The sequence below is a fragment of the Phoenix dactylifera genome, chromosome 17 (assembly GCF_009389715.1).
Source record: "Phoenix dactylifera cultivar Barhee BC4 chromosome 17, palm_55x_up_171113_PBpolish2nd_filt_p, whole genome shotgun sequence".
NCBI classification, from domain to species: Eukaryota; Viridiplantae; Streptophyta; class Magnoliopsida; order Arecales; family Arecaceae; genus Phoenix; species Phoenix dactylifera.
The window spans coordinates 8,767,299-8,783,685 of NC_052408.1; the positions used below are offsets into that span (position 1 = coordinate 8,767,299).

Consider the following 16,387-nt stretch of genomic DNA (forward strand, 5'->3'; position numbering starts at 1 on the left):
AATAAAAAGTTGATAAAACAACTAAAATTCTAAACAAGTTGGATACATTCTCTCACATAAATCTCTTTCTTATCTCCAGTCCCAACGACCTCCCTTCTCACTCAAACCCGGCACTCCTCTCTCCATCCCAATCCCTACTCTTTAGCCCCCTAACACTTGACCTTCCTTTCTTGCATTTACCCTTTTGTCCTCTCCATTTCTTTCCTTTGCCTTAAACCTCTCTACCTCTCCTATCCTCCATCCTTTTTGCAAACTCCAATATTTATTATTTTATTATATTCTTGTGCATTTCTATTTTCTACAATATAATTATATTTTTTGTTCATTATATTTTCTTTATCCTAGAGATTTTCTTTATTCTTACATTTTCTTTCATCATCATTACCATGTCATTTTATTTATTTCTTATTTGATCTGTTCTTCTTCTATGCATTTTTATTCTTCATTTTATTTTAATTATGTTACAATTTTTTTTATTTGACATATTTCTAGTTACATTTCTTTTTAATATTTATTATTTATTTTTTCTTTTTTAGTTTTTGCATTTTGATTTTTCTGGTGATAGTTTTGTGTTTTAGTTTTACTATTATTGTGTATTTTTATCCTCTTTTATTTTTATTTTATGATTTAATTTATTATCTTTTAATTTTTATATTTTACATTGTTTTTGCTATATTTTGTAATGTGATGCATTTTTTTATTCTATTTTTTTAAAAAAATGGTTTATAATATTTTACATTTTTAATTTTAGTTAATTCTTTTATTTTATGAATATTTATTTTAATACTTTCGTTATTGTTTTTCAAATGCGCCTTCCTATTTGCCAGTGTGGATTTATCGTTGGATCATACCCATGAGTCCGTCAAATCCAAATATGGACCTAAATATCAACTTTAACCTAAACCCTGATCCAAAGCCGGAGCAAAGGATCCGGTTCTGCCACCTCAAGGGAACGGCCCCGACCCAGAAGGAATCCTCGAAATCCTGTGGTCGGCGGGGAGTGAGAACGGAGAGGGAGATAACCGAGCAACAGCGGTGAGAAAGAGGGATGAGCGGCAGCATCAGAGCTTCCAATCTCTTGCATCAATGGTGGATTCCTTCCACCAAACTACCTATCGGAACTGGGAGGAGAAGGAGCTCTCGCCTTCCCATAGGTCGCTCTTTCTCTCCCCTTCTTCTAATTTTCTCTTAGTTCTGATGCAACCCAACTCGAATTTCTTCTCATATAATCTCCAAAAGCGATAAAAACGTGTCTTTGCATCGTTTGATTGATTATCCGATTCGCTATTTGTTTTCATTCTTTTTGTCTGCACCTTTATGAGTTTGTTATTTTCAGAAAGAAATATTATGCTGGATTTTTTTCGACGAATTGTTATTGGATAACTGGCATTTTTGGATTCGTTGGCTAAAAGAAATTTTTTAGTTTGCCCTCGCTGTGCTCTTGGAATTTTTGTGATTTCGTATCAACTCCGTCTTTTTGTGTCATTTCATCGAATACCTATGCTACGGAGTGTTCAGAAATCTGATCTTTTTTCTTTCTTGGTTTATCTTTATGAAAATTCAGTGATCTTTTTATTTGTTTACATGTTGTTAGCTTGTTTTTTAGTGGATATTGACATGGGGGTCGGTTGTTGAAAGAGTTTTTTGGAGTAGCTTTCTTTTGCTCTTTGAATTATTGGCAGGTGTTCCTATTCTTCTTACTCTAAAAAGCTTCAAACTGATTCCCGTTCATTTTATCGCCCAACTGGCATAAAGTTCAAAAGTTCGATCTTTTCTTGGCTTGGGTCCATCTTTGTGAGAGTTCAGCATTTCTTTTCTTTTTTCCCTCTCTGTTGTTTTTCTTGGGTGAATGATGACATATGAATTGGTTATCATAAGAGTTTCCTGGGTTGTCCTCCGTACGATCTTTAAACTTTGGCAAATGTGTTCAATTTTTTCTTGTTTACTCCGCTTGGATTCTTCAAATTATTAAAATAAGCTTTGGATGCTGATTTTTCCTTTTGTTTTCCCATACTCTATGAATTTTCATGGGACTGCTTCTTGTTTGTTTTTTGATACGTAAAGCTGATGGGTTTACTGAATTTCTTCTTATTTCCCGAAAATAGAGGTTTTCAAGCATGAATTCTACCCAAAATGTCTTTTTTTTTTTTTTTTTTTTTTTTTTTTTGTGGTGGGGGTTGGGAGGTATCATATTCCATCTGGATTTGTGGTTTTTACTGACTGAATGTGGAATCTGTATTGAGATGGATGTTTTTCAATTTGCAATATAGGTCTAATTTCAGCTTTAGAAGCGCGGCTTGGCCTTTCTCTGTGTTTATGTCAGCAATTGCAGACAGCCACTGGTGCAGTTATTGATAAAAGTTCTGTAAGATCTCATACTGAGCACATAATTGGTACCAGTGTACTTTTCTGAGACATAAGAAAAAGAAACAATCTGTACAATTAGAAATCTTCTATTGTATTTTCAACACTTAGTTTCTGTGAGAGCTTATTTATCACATTGCATTTTTGCATTTTTATATGTAGTTATGTATTCATAAATCACTAGCTACCAAAGGCATTTAGATGTAAAGACAGGACTTAGTATCCTGTTGAACATTACATATGTTCAAGTAGTTTCCACTGAAGTCTCAATCCCTGTATGTAACACTAGGGTTCCTAACCCAATTCTCACTTCTCAGTACCATCTTTTATTCATTCACTAAATTCTTATTAACTCTGAAGCAATAGCAAGGCTTTATACATCTTTATTCTTATGATTAGGTTTAAATAAAACACATGACAAAATCTTATTCATCCTTCAGATTGCTGATATCTCATTATTCGTACCATCTCTTGACTGCATGCTGACTGTAGAGCAACATCTGTTATCAGGAAAAGAAGTACTTAGTAGCAGCATGGCTATATAGGTTCATGATTGTACCAACTCCCAAGAATCTATCTATTGACAATTCTTTGGGGTGTACAGAGAGAATAATAGTCATACATAGAGAATAAGAATTTTAAGATATTGTGTTTCATGGCTAGTGACAAAGAAATTTGATGGTTTATTGTCCGGTATTATGGGCATTAGATTCATGTTCGAGGTCTTTCCCCTGGGTGGTTGGACCCTCAATCCAAGTTATTTCCCACATGTTGTCCTGTTTTTTTAATTCTGAATACTGAAAAAAGGGGATAGTAAATAAAAGGTAACACCTGTAGTAAATATTTTGTTGGGGAACCTTTGCAGAAACATGAAATGGTTGGAGCATTTCAGAAGTTACCCATGGTGATGCCTTCAATTGATATACTTTCTTCTGCACAGAGGAAAGCAAGAAATGTGACTCCTACGAAGGGTAATATATTAATTTATTCTTCTGTCAATTGCAGATATTGTTATTTTACTCAAGGTACTAGGTGATATATTGCTTTATGTCATAGGTATTGCAAACATCGCAAAGCGAGAGAGAAATAGAGGGGCAAAGCAACTTGATGCGTTAATGAAAGTGAGACATGGATTCTTGTGTTTCTTATTTTAGAAACACCTACCGACTTTGCTAGTATCTGTATCAATAATATGATAGAAATTGCCCTCTGAATGCATGTGATATCATCTTTATGTTCAGGAATTAGCTGTTCCTTTGAGAGTGTACACGGAGAACTTTCCTAACAAACGATATCTGCATCCATATGAGAGCTCTCTCATTGAGTTGACTTTTGGTGAGGGTAATTATGAGGAGGTATGCTACTAGACTTATTAGAATTTTTTAGTGATATTTTTTTTGTGCATTGAACATAGTTAATCTAGCTTTACTCATCTGGACTCTGTTATTCTATGGTGATGGCGTGTTGGCCTTGCCTGATGATGCAATTGTTTTCTTTATAATTTGCTTCTACAATTTGAAAGTGCTCTCTACTACGAAATGTTTTGGTTCGTCCACTCTCTTGGCGTGAAAATGTTTTTTTGTGTTTGGCTTTTATTTTGCTTGATTTATTCTCTTCCAGCTAGAAATTATGTAAAGGATTAAGTAATTATACTTCACATAGGAAAAAGGAGTTCCTGAAGTGATGGGCATCATAAGAATGCGCATAATTGTTAGCATAATCTAGCAATATTCTTAGGAAGCAACAAGACATCAAATATTCATTAGACTGCTTCAAATCTTTTGTTTTATAGTTCACAGCTGCTGTATACATTTTTGGGCTAACAATAATTTGGAAGATGGTGGATTACTTGGTAAAATGTCTGTGCGATACTTAGAACCCAAAAAAAAGTTTGTCATATCATGGAACAAGAGCAACTAGTTTGAATTTAAATGATGCTTACCTGTTGAACCGTTACCTCCACCTAGATGTATGACCCATCTTAACTTTGCCTCCTTTTTCCATTCATATTTCAAGGCCATTGGTTTCTAATTTCACAATGATGATGTCATGGTGTCTCAACAGGTATTAGGAAGAGTGGATGCTCTCAGGAAGAGGCTTATATCTGTTGGAAAGCAGCATGCATCCCTTTGTGCTAAGGTTTGACCCAGTCAAGAATCTTATTTATTTTGCTAATTTTGTAGAATAATATGAGCTGCCAAAACTGATAGCATGGACACCATGAAATAAGTTTTTTTTCCATTTACTCTGGAATGTCATTTCTGGTTTCATGGGTATCATCATGCTTCCTAATTGAGGACACTGCTTCTATGGTCATAAACTAGATCCTCTTCCATTTTATTCATTTTTCATTCAGCCTACAAGTTATAACATATATTTAAGAGTGTTTTATTTCGCCTTTCCATGCGAATTTGTTAGAAACCTCTTATTCATGGTGTTAAATGGTCCCATGGTCATCAAGAAAGTATATAGCAATTTATTACTTGGAATTTTTTAATTTTTAATTTATTGCAAACCAGTTTCTACTCAGATTTGTTGAGGCATGCTCTCTCTGCATCTCTCTTTGTCTGTGTTCTTTCTATACCCATATGAATTCACCTGAAAGATGGTATGGATCATTAGCATCTATTATTTGAACTTGTGGCATAGTTCTTTGAAAGATTTCCATCATATGTAGCATGTCAGTCGTGCCCTGACATTTGCTAACCTCACTTCCAACCCACCAACACAAAGCAACAGTTTATCTGCAAATTATATACCAGCAGCATCATCATTCCATACAGAGATCATCAACTAAATACATGATAGATCTTTTCATTTCTATCAATAGTAACATACAATTATGATCAGTGTATAGGAGCAAGGATTCTTGGAAAAATGGGCAGTCAATCAAACTTCTGGTGTTTCCTGAAGCTGTGAACACAATGTGGAAACTTGGCAGTTAATCAAACTTCTGACATGCATAATGGAAAATTTTCAAAGATAGGAAGCAAGATAACATGTGAGGTTGGCAAGGATATATATCTAGGGACATGCTTCTGTTTGTGGAAGTTCTGGTATACGATCTGTAACATTAATCATTATCTACTAAATATTGTAACCTTTACATTATAAATATTGCATTATAAGTTTGGCAATTTGATGATAGCTATAATTTTTGTCTACTTCCAAATATGAAAATATTGAAATGGATGTCTAGCAGAAGCAGCAGGGATACAATGAGCAATGGATATGGTAAAGAAGGTATGGAAGTTGCATCAATTGAGGCCTAAGAGATGCAAAATTGATTGAGATAGCATGGGCAAGTGCAATTAAAATATTAGGAGGGCATCATTAATGATAGGTGCTCAGATATGTTACCAAGGTTGGGAGGAGTGGGGAAATACCTAAGCTCACATGGACAAGAGTTCTAAAAAAGGACCTGGAAAAGTTTGCAGGAAGTAAGAGTTGGCCCCTGTGGGAATGATTGACTAATAAGGATTTAGAAAACCAACCCCAAATAGTTTGGTCATGCTTGATAATTATGGTCGTGTTATATTATATGCAAGTCTAGAGCCTGGTTCGCATATATAACTAGAACAGGAGTTGCAGGACTAAGCTTTATACTGTAATCTATTATTAGTTTGTTAAACATTTCTAAACCAAGTGGAAAAAGGCTTCTCCTTCAGGAAAAAATGTTCCCATCCATTTAGTTCTCTTCTTTTCTGATTATCAATTCATATGGATGTAATTAATATCTCTTGCAGATGCCCTACAGGAGTGCAGAACTTTGTCAAGTGGGCTTCTGCACAATCATGCCTGTGCAAATCTTTTATCCAATCTTTTTTGTACTTTTGGTAGTGCCGAAAATAGATTTGATACAAATCGGATATTAATATGTCCATATCTAAATTTGTTTTGGTTTGACGTATATGGATGCAGATACGGATGTCAGTCGGATGTAAAACTTCATGTCCGTGTTTGTTTTAAATAGACAGGGATAAAAATTAGACATTGGAAATATGAATATAAATACAAATATAAGTCGGGTTTGTAAACTTTATAACCACAAAATCAAAGATATTCTAAGTGAAAGGTAAATCAAGTTAATAATGTGCTAATATACTCATTTCTTTTTCTTAATATTTCATGAATGCTATATAAGATTATATAGGATTATAAATAGAATTGGATATTCATATATGGATTAGATAGTTATCGATCCATATCCATATTTGTTTTTCTTTTATGGATATGAAAATAGATACGGATAGAGTAAATTACAAAAACTCTCATAAGATTTATGTTTATTATACTTACACCCAATAGTTTGTAAAACCTAAACTTACACCTAATTAGATTGATGGTGTTAGTAAAACCATTTACCTCATATGAAAAGTTCAAATTTTTTTTGGATGGGGAGGAGGATGCATATGTTTTTTTATATCTTTGGGTGGCTGTTATGTCACTTAAGATTATTTTGGTCATTTTTGAATTTTTTCTGACGTGGTATGTGGGTTCCCTTTAAGGTTAACGGTTTGACTAACATTCTGTTAAGTTATGGGTTTAAGTGTTGGAAAAAAAAAACATCAGGGCGGTTAGCGTAGGTTTTTCAAACTAGTAGATATAAATGCAATTTACCTCTAACCTCAAGGGGCTTTTTATAATTTACTTATACAGATAGTAGTCGGATGCTCAAATTTTTAGCTATATTCAAATGGATTCGAATACGAAAATAGATCTAAATAGATATTATCCGGTCCACCTTCACCCCTAACTGTGTGATTAGTTTGATGCATCAATTATCTACATCCATTAATTTTGTATGCTGTACACTTTGCATGTGCTGCTGCTGAAAATCATGTTTTTATCCTGACCTTGGCACCAATTTTGATGAGTTGTGTACGGAACCTTGTTTATAAATATGTTTAATTCTTTTATATCTTTAGAGCTCTTGTTTTGTTTTTTTTTTTTGTTGAAATTGGTTGGAAGAATCAGAGTAAATTGTGGTCATGTTATCTTTACTGAATGGCCTCTTGGTCTTCTGGTACATCAATCATTTTAATGCTTCACATTTGTCATTTCTATAATGAAAGTAGAGATTTTTATTCAGGTTGGATATTTAACCTTGACAGTCCTCATCAAAGCGTGAAGCAGAAGAGCAGCTAAGTGAGGTCAGTTTGAATTTTCATGCAAATGCATTATTTATACATGCTGTTTTAATGAAATCAATGAATACTTTCTTGTGATTTTGTCTATGGGCTTATTTTAGTCTTTGGCGCTTTTCTATTAAAATTCACCATGATTATGGTTTGCAGGGTTTAAAAAAGCTTGAGGAAGTTTTCCAACTAGGAAAAAATGCTGTTGATGATTTGTTAAATGTTGCAAAGGTATTTAGTCAATTTAATCACACATAACCTTAATTCTTTTCATATATGATATTCAAAAACAGATGCAAGCAAGATACATGAACTGAATAGGGCGCATTCTTAAGAATTCAAGGAACCATAATGTCATCTAACTTTAAATTCCTTTCATTTTGTTAGGCTTTAATGCAGAGTGAAAAATCCATCTAAACATTTATTTTTCGGTTTTAGGCATTTTAAATGTTGTAATAATAATGTGGCTTCTGGTACAAACAGGCATATGTAATATTTTTCAGTATTATGTGTGTGTTTGTACATAAATATGATGATTCTTGATGCATATATATGAATGTTGTAAAAATTGTATTATTATTGCTATATCTGTTCTATTATATAAATAGTATGTGAATGCTCCAGCCATACATCGCAGGACTGTCTCAGTGTGTATCTTCTTGTAGATCATTGATTGTATATGTTGTTCCGTATTGCAGATAATGCTCTGAGGTAGCCTTTTTAGCAAATTTGCCTTGCAACTGTAGCATGAAAATGGATATAACTGATTACCTAATTGATTGGGTGAATGGGAGTTTTTCAAAAACAAACATGGTGCATGAGGTAACACTGAAAAAATATAGATGAGCATTTAGAGCATTTGTTAAAGTTGCTGAAGAAAATGATGAAAAGCCTATTAGAATGTTAGTCTTGTGCAGCAAAATTAGCAGTAGAGGTGGATAGGACATGTCCGATAAGAGGAAAAGGCCATCTGTGACCAGGATGGAAATTGTGTGGAAGGATTGAATTGCATGCTTATATATTTTAATTTTGGTTTAAGTAGGAATGTGGAGAAGATTCATGAAGTGGACCCCAGATATACCAGATCATGCTTTTCAGTTAAGATTTTAGTATATATGGAGTTATTGCACAAAGCTGTTCTTGGTTGTATGAATGGAATGATCTCTTCTCCTGTGACAATTTTCTTTGCATTTGATAAGAATGCTTTGATTGTTGAACTAACATTGAGCTTAATTGGACTTAACTGATTAATGAGGTCTTGCAGACTTTGCGTGCTATGCCAGTAGTTGATCCACAGATACCTACACTTTGTCTTGTCGGAGCACCCAATGTCGGGAAATCATCATTGGTTCGTATTCTCTCAACAGGGAAACCAGAGGTAACCATCTTTGTGCAGCCTTCATGCAAGAACCTGTACTGGCTCTGTACTCCAATATCCGATTTATTCATTCCGAGTTGGATTTATCAGCACGTTAAGTGCACCATAAGTAATGTTACATATATTCAGATTTGAAGCATTTTAAGGAAAAAACTGGGAGAAATAGCTGTGTTCTTGAGCTGCTGGAAGATCTGTGAAGATGTTATATGAATGGAAGAAATAACATGATGAGTTGGGGACATAAGTAGGCAAAGAATTGTGATATATGCAGATCTTAATTGCATAGTATCTAAGATCGGTTAATGAGAATTAATGTTTCTCATGAAACAATTGGAACCAATTTCAACATCAGATGAATCAGTTCTGATTCCAAATCTTGCTAAATGAATTTTGCAGTATTTGATTATCTTTTGCTTGCTTTGAGAATTAGCAATTGTTAATGTAACATATGACAACCATCATGCCCTTTATTTTCAACATTTCCTCTTAAGATTCCCCATTTTTTTCAGGTTTGCAACTACCCTTTCACAACCAGAGGAATACTTATGGGTCACATTATTTTCAACTACGAGCGTTTTCAGGTTTAAATTATTATGAATTTTTCCGTTTTCAGGTTCAACTTATTATGATTTTTGCCATGATATTTTACTTTTCTGCAATTAGCTAATCTGGAGGGTTACCTGTTTGACTGCAGGTTACTGACACTCCAGGTCTTCTTAGAAGACGTTATGGTGAGCCATCTGGATGGAACATAGTTTTTTTGCCTTTAGCATGCTGTCATCCACTGTATTGTTATTTTAAATAATAATTTGAGCTCTTGAAATTAAGCCATGGATACAAATGTGTTCTATGTTAAAAACTTAAATACATAGATCAAGATTGGACCTAAGAGCAACGAAGTGGAGCTCTAGGAAATATTAGTTCACAGAAATGCCTGAGGAAATCCAAAATAAAGTAGTAAAGAAATGCATGTTATAGAGAATTAGAAGAATGTTAAAATAATAGACAACAGATATCTTACCAAACTAAGATTAATTATTTGATAAATTAGTCTTAGCATTAAGAAAAAGTTTTAAGATGGGTATACATATTCAGAAGTGGGAACAAGATTCTAGAACTAGAGCAGCATCCTTCTAGAAACCTCCACTACTAAACTTTTGCAAACACAATGATGTTTCAAGCTTTCATATTACAATTCTTGTTGCTGAAGGGACAATAGACCTTATGGCAAGCATGAGTGGAAGGGGATCATCATATCAGTATTCAAGTTTCTTTTGAGTTTTCTTGTTCCAGTTGATCTGGGATAATGGGCAAGTTGCTGAATATGTAACAGCATGGTGTCATTTCTCTGCAACCCTCAAGATGGTAGAGGGCAAAGTTCAATTTATTGAATAGGAAATCTAACACTATCTCTGTTCTCAAAAAAAAAAAAAATAATAACACTAACTTATTCTCCATGTTGCTTGAGATTTTTTTTTTCTAGTATCTGGTAAAATACTGGCAGATCAATGACTTGCTATATGAGCTTTATTTTCACAACCTGTTGAGATATCTCTGCCAACCCAATCCTTCCTTTAAATAAGATCTTTGTCAGCTATTAATCAATGGCAGAAGTTTGACAAAAACAACCTAAATACTAGGAAGTTTACTTATTGATGAGCTCCAGAATTATTAAAAGATATGTATATATCCTTTTTTACCTTTGGCAGAAGTGTTAAGTTCTATGCTTCGGTATCTTCTGTGAGGTTTAGTTTGCCAGCACTTTCTTGATTTATTCTTTATTACATTATACTGTTCCTGTCCTCATATAAGCTTGTGGAAATCACTTTTACATGCTTTCTCCTAAATCCCAGTGACTAAATATACCAAACTACCATGTGCACTACAGCTACTTGATGTTGGAAAAAGAAAATTCCACATTATCTTGTTTGGCGCTGGCATATTAACATGACAGTTTTTAACCTCAAGAAGATACTCTAATTATTAAATCTATTGTGTATTCGGACTAGGTTAAGCACGTTCTGGTTATTTTAATGACTTGATGCTCAAAAATTTTAAATTCTTTGACAGATTAGAAATTTAACATTCAAGTTTTGATTAATCGTTTTCTGTGGGTCATGCTTTCTAAACATTTTTGTGGTGTTTTTTTGTGGCATGCTTTTTATTATTAGGTTTCAATCCTCTGGGTTATCCATTTTCCTCTACTGTCCACCACTGTAGTGGAATGCACTCTCTTCAGTGTTTTCTGTGGGTCATGCTTTCTGTACATTTTGGTGTTGTTATTTTGCGGCATGCTTTTTATTAGGTTTCACTCTCCATTTTCCTCCACTGTCCACCACTCTAGTGGAATGCACTCTCTTCAGTGTTTTCTCATACAGTCCTTTTGGAATGCCAGATGACAGGAATAATCTGGAAAAACTGACACTCGCTGTCCTCTCTCATTTGCCTACTGCTGTATTGTATGTTCATGACCTCTCTGGAGAATGTGGAACCTCACCTTATGATCAGGTAAGATACAGTATGCTTTTGAAGTTATAATGGCATGTCATTCTTCAACCATCTTTTTTACCTCCGAGGGACAAAAAAATACTTATCAAAGGATCATTGGATGTAGACAGCATGTCAACATGACCAATTCTTCAATATATAACTAGCTGTCTCAATGATTGGAGTTAATTGAGATGATCCTTGTTCGAGGAATCATGGTGACCGGTTGAATTCACTAGGCTGTCTGCTTCACAAACTTGGGTTGATTCCTTCGAGAGGCTGAGCACTTTTTTTCTATTATATCTGACTTGCAATTTCATCTAATGTTTTCCTCTCTTATGACGGAGCAATTGCATTTTATGTGTTTTTCTTCTATTAGTTTTTACCGAATTTTTTCCATCACTGCAACCTCCATGATATAGTAGATCCTTGCACTCAAGTAGCAGCCATCATGTGATTATAAGTATCTGTACCTGAATTTATCTATTAAGGTGTGTAAATGGAAAATTATGCACCATAAGTGCCTGCGTGCTTCCTGTTTGCACGAGTTGTACACTTCAGCTCTTGCTGCTTTCTTATAGATGTTGACATGGAACACCATGGGCTGTGCAGTTCATCACCTATAAAGAAATAAGGGAACGATTCGAAGACCACCTTTGGCTTGATGTTGTTTCAAAATGTGATTTGTTGGAAGACTCCCCAGCAAACATCTTAGAAGATGATGTCGCGGGTAGATATAAAAGGTTTGGCCCAGATGGAGCTATCCGTGTCTCAATAAAAAATGAAGTTGGTGTTGATGAGGTAAGGAAGGCAGACTTCTGATATGTTTCCTACTGTAAAATATGTTTTACTTGTCATCTTCAGACCATCTGTTATTATTACTAGCCTTATAGTTTAAGGTCTTTTTTGGAGTGATAAGCAGAATGTATCTAACATTTTACTCCCTGTTTTCAGCTAAAGAACCGAGTTCAAGACCTGCTGGGCTCCCAGATGGCTCGTTTAAGAGCTGAGAAAACTCAGGTAGAAAGCTAAGACGTCGAAAGGCAGTTTTTGTGCTTCTGTTGGGGGTTATGATATGCTACTAGAACTGCTGCTCTGCTTCAAAGGGAAAAAAAAAAATCAATTTAATGGCTTGAATAGCTTTTGTTCTTCTACAAGGAGGATAAGACTGATTTATTTTTGACCAAAGCAATGTATAAGGCACAGTATTAGAAGGTATTTTAGGATACATTCTTCTAATTGTTCTCTATATTAAGAGGTACGCTGCGAGTCATGATGGTACTTTATATCTTGCGATGAAGTTAAACAAGTCATTAGCACCAAATGAGTAACCTGCTAACATAGATAGAGCAAGCCCATGCTCAGTTCATCTGTAATAAGGGAAGTTAGGCAATTACAATGCTATAAACCAATTGCCTTAGCTGGTTGGACCTTTTCTTCCATTTTTACATCTCGATAGCCTCCAATTAGGCATGGATACTGAAGGTAGGTTCAAGGAACCATGGGATGCTTGAGTTTCACGGATTCATCAATGATATTCACCATCTCCGAGCTTTGCTATACTGAATTCCCAACAGGTGAAAGAAAATTAAAAGCCTGTTGAAACTGTAAATTAGATCCTTTCAGCATCTTTGCTTCCCCAAGAGCAGCTCAACAAGCAGTAAGCTATCACTGCGAACCAGCAAGAACTCATTTCTTGACTCCTTCCGCCTTACCAAGAGCAGCAGTCATTGACTGCTAGAGGAACATCTGTTTGCATGTTGAGTGCTGATTTGGCAGGGAAAGCTCCAGAGAGGAGATGTTGATGTTATTATGGTGTTGATCCTCCTATTAGGGTTCATAGGGAAACTGAATGCGTCGACGATCCTCATAATTTTGGAATGGCTTGATTTGGTACTGAATTATTCCACTAAAAACATCGTGGCAGTCCAATCATTTTGGCAATCAAAGCAAAGTTCTTCTCAGCCCCCCTATTCATCCTGTCACGTCGGTCCTTGATGTTCCGGATTGTTTGTCATACTGCCCTTTGCTTCTCAACTTGCTCATAATCTGAACTCCTTTTCCTTAAAATCAATTAGAGAAACCAATGTATCAATTTCTCTAATTTGTGTTCTTGACTTGCACAATGTATATAGCTCATCCGATCACACTGTACATTGTAGGTTTCTTGACCTCTTATCATATTCCCTGCATGAAAATTTCATTTGAGCACCCATCTCAGTTCACTCAACAGAGTATGCTATGCTTTTCTTGCGAGCTGTGGAATGTTTTCTTCCACAAACTGATCAAAGCCAGACTTGTTCACACTCACCGAACTAAACCCTGCTGCCTTTTCCAAGCCATGCTCCTTCATCATGTCCCTGACCTTCTCTACATCATCCCATCTGCCTCTAGCAGCATATATGTTTGACAACAACACATAAGGCCCCACATCTCTAGGCTGTATCTCAATCAACTTCCTACCTACAGTCTCTCCAAGCTCCCAATCACAATGAGTTCTAGCTGCTGCCATCAGAGCACCCCACAAGGCTGGGGTGTGCTCGGTGGGCATCCGCTTCGCAAGCTCCTCAGAATCCTTCAGCAATCCTGCTCGACTAAGGAGATCCATCATACAGCCAAAGTGCTCCACCTTGGGCTCAATACCATAGTGGCGAATCATCCGATGAAAACACCGCCATCCCTCAAACACCATACCTCCATGAGCACATGCACTCAAAATGCAGACAAAGGTTGCCTCATTAGGCCTTGGCCCTCTCTTCTCCATCGCCATAAACATTTCGAGTGCCTTCTCACCTTGCCCATGCAAACCATATCCAACGATCATCGAATTCCATGACACGACACTTCGCTCCTCCATCGAGTCGAACACTTCTCTTGCCAACTCTGTATCCCCACACTTGGCATACATCGTCACCAATGCCGTGGAAAGCAACACATCAAGCTTGATCTTTATATGGTGATCTTTGATCAAAGAATGTACCCATTGTCCTCTCTCAAGCCGGCCCAAATTCGCGCAAGCTGTCAAGACACTGACAAAGGTGGCCTCATTCGGTTTTACATCTTCCACTGCCAGCATATCATCAAACAACTTCAAGCATTCTTGATAATCCTTCATCCTTGTGTACAGAGCCAACATTATATTCCAAGACACCAAATTTTTATATGGCACTGCATCGAAATACTCTCGAGCAGCCCCAACTTCTCCGGTCCGAGCATATCCATCGATCATCGAGTTCCATGAGACGACATCCCTCTCGGGCATTGATAAGAATAATTCCTTTGCAGCACCCATATCTCCAGCTCCAGCATGCCAGGCAATCATCACATTCCAACTGACCACATCCCTCTCGGGCATTTCATCGAACAACTGACGGGCGGCAGCCACCATCCCATTCTTCACATAACCATCAACCATGGAATTCCAGGTGACCAAGTCTGATTCGAAGTTCGAATCAAAGAGCCTTTTAGCAGCATCGACGTCACCGAAAGAAGAGTACATGTAGATCAGAGTGTTCCGGATGAACAAATCGGCCTCAAAACCCAATTTTGCGATCAGGGCGTGGGTGCTCCGGCCCTCCGAGACCAGGCCGAGCTCGGCGAAGAGCTTGGCGAGGAGAGGGAAGGTGAAGTGGTTGGGAGGGACGAGGGACGGTGGCGCGCGGCGGCGGAGGAAAGAGAGGGCGGCCTCAGGGCGGCAGGAGGAGAGGTAGGAGCGGATGATGGTGTTGGAGAGGAAGGCGTCGGGGCCGTCGACGGCGGAGAAGAGATAGACAGCGAAGGGGAGGGAGGAGGGGGAGGAGCAGAGGGCCTTGATGGCGCGGCCGGCGGCGAGGGGGTGGCGGGCGAGGCCAGAGACGAGGAGCTGAGCGAGGGCCTGGGAGAACTGCGGAGTGTTGACAGCGGAGGACTCGAAGGCTCGGAGGAGAGGGTGGCTGAGCTTTAGAGGGGCCGGCGGGTCGTCGGTGGAGATGGCAGCGGCGACGTCGGAGGAGGAGGGCTCGAGGCAGCGACGAAGCGGGTGGTCGCCGTCGGGCCAGATGCGGGTGGGGAGACGCTTTTTGCTGCGGAGAGAGAGGAGGAGGCGGTCGAGGTAGCGCGAGGAGGGGCGGGCGGGTTTGGGCTTAACGGCCATCTTGGTGTTTTGGACTTGGGAGCAGTGCCATTTAAACGCCCTGTTTTTTTCCTTTTTGTCTTTTTTTTATATAAAACTTGTCAAAAAAGAGGAAGAAGGCTATCATGCACATTCTTCATTACTTTTTTTTTTATTTTAAACTCTTAAATGCTAGAAGGCACAAATGATGTTTGTAGATGTAATATCGTGATTTTGAAAAAAATAGTTTTGGCATTTGTGCATGTACTTGAGAACATTATATATATATATATATATATATATATATAAGCGCGACAAGACTAAGTAAATTGGGCTGGTCGAGTGGAATATGCACATGTGCATGAAAACATTACATATATATATATATATATATATATATATATATATATATATATATATATATATATATGCACAGTAAAACCTAATAAACTGGTTGACCGGCCAAACGAAACAAAAAATAATAATAATAAGGAATGCACGAGCAATGCACATGTAAAGCAAGAGACTTTCGATGGAAGTCTTCTTCCTCTCTGAAAAGATCGGACGGAATTCGACTCTAAATTGGATTCCGATCACGAGCATGCATCTATTTTGAGGCCCTCCTTAGTTCCTCTTCCACCCAAGTGGAGTTTGCAGCCTTGATCGTAGCTCATCGTCGAAGATTCTCTTTGGTTTTCTCTTCAAATTTCGGTCGCCCATCGCACTGCCGCCACGTCTAAACACCGTCAAAAACCAAATAAGGATCCGACTATCTTCGATTTACTCGTCTCCTCTTTCTTTCAGAATGTTTGGAGCTCTGATGCCGGCCAATGATCGCCGGATCTTGACCGAGAAGGGGCAAAGCTATATTTCCCATGTTTTGATTGGCCGAACCTTGATTTCTCTTGTTTTTGGTTGGTTCTGCTGTCG

General features: G+C 37.2%; 2 protein-coding genes across 3 annotated transcripts; one reads left to right on the top strand and one right to left on the bottom strand.

The window, feature by feature from the left end:
• Positions 1-904: 904 nt before the first annotated feature.
• On the top strand, positions 905-12,648 carry LOC103706398 (nucleolar GTP-binding protein 1). Of its 2 annotated transcripts, XM_008790485.4 has the most exons (14): positions 905-1,154; positions 2,271-2,365; positions 3,230-3,335; positions 3,421-3,485; positions 3,606-3,719; positions 4,429-4,503; positions 7,479-7,517; positions 7,662-7,733; positions 8,767-8,880; positions 9,390-9,461; positions 9,575-9,611; positions 11,276-11,388; positions 11,980-12,168; positions 12,322-12,648. In XM_008790485.4, exons 1-14 carry the CDS (start codon positions 1,049-1,051, stop codon positions 12,397-12,399), a joined length of 1,275 nt encoding a protein of 424 aa, XP_008788707.2. In that variant the 5' UTR covers positions 905-1,048; the 3' UTR covers positions 12,400-12,648. The 2 variants fall into 2 exon arrangements, with proteins under 2 accessions (XP_008788707.2, XP_008788709.2); XM_008790487.3 differs by lacking the exon at positions 2,271-2,365 and having other exon boundaries at positions 1,049-1,154.
• Positions 12,649-13,226: 578 nt separating this feature from the next.
• On the bottom strand, positions 13,227-15,514 carry LOC103706439 (pentatricopeptide repeat-containing protein At2g44880-like). The gene has a single exon (XM_008790534.4). The coding sequence runs from the start codon at positions 15,497-15,499 to the stop codon at positions 13,607-13,609; it is 1,893 nt and encodes a 630-aa protein (XP_008788756.3). The 5' UTR covers positions 15,500-15,514; the 3' UTR covers positions 13,227-13,606.
• Between the last annotated feature and the right edge of the window lie 873 nt (positions 15,515-16,387).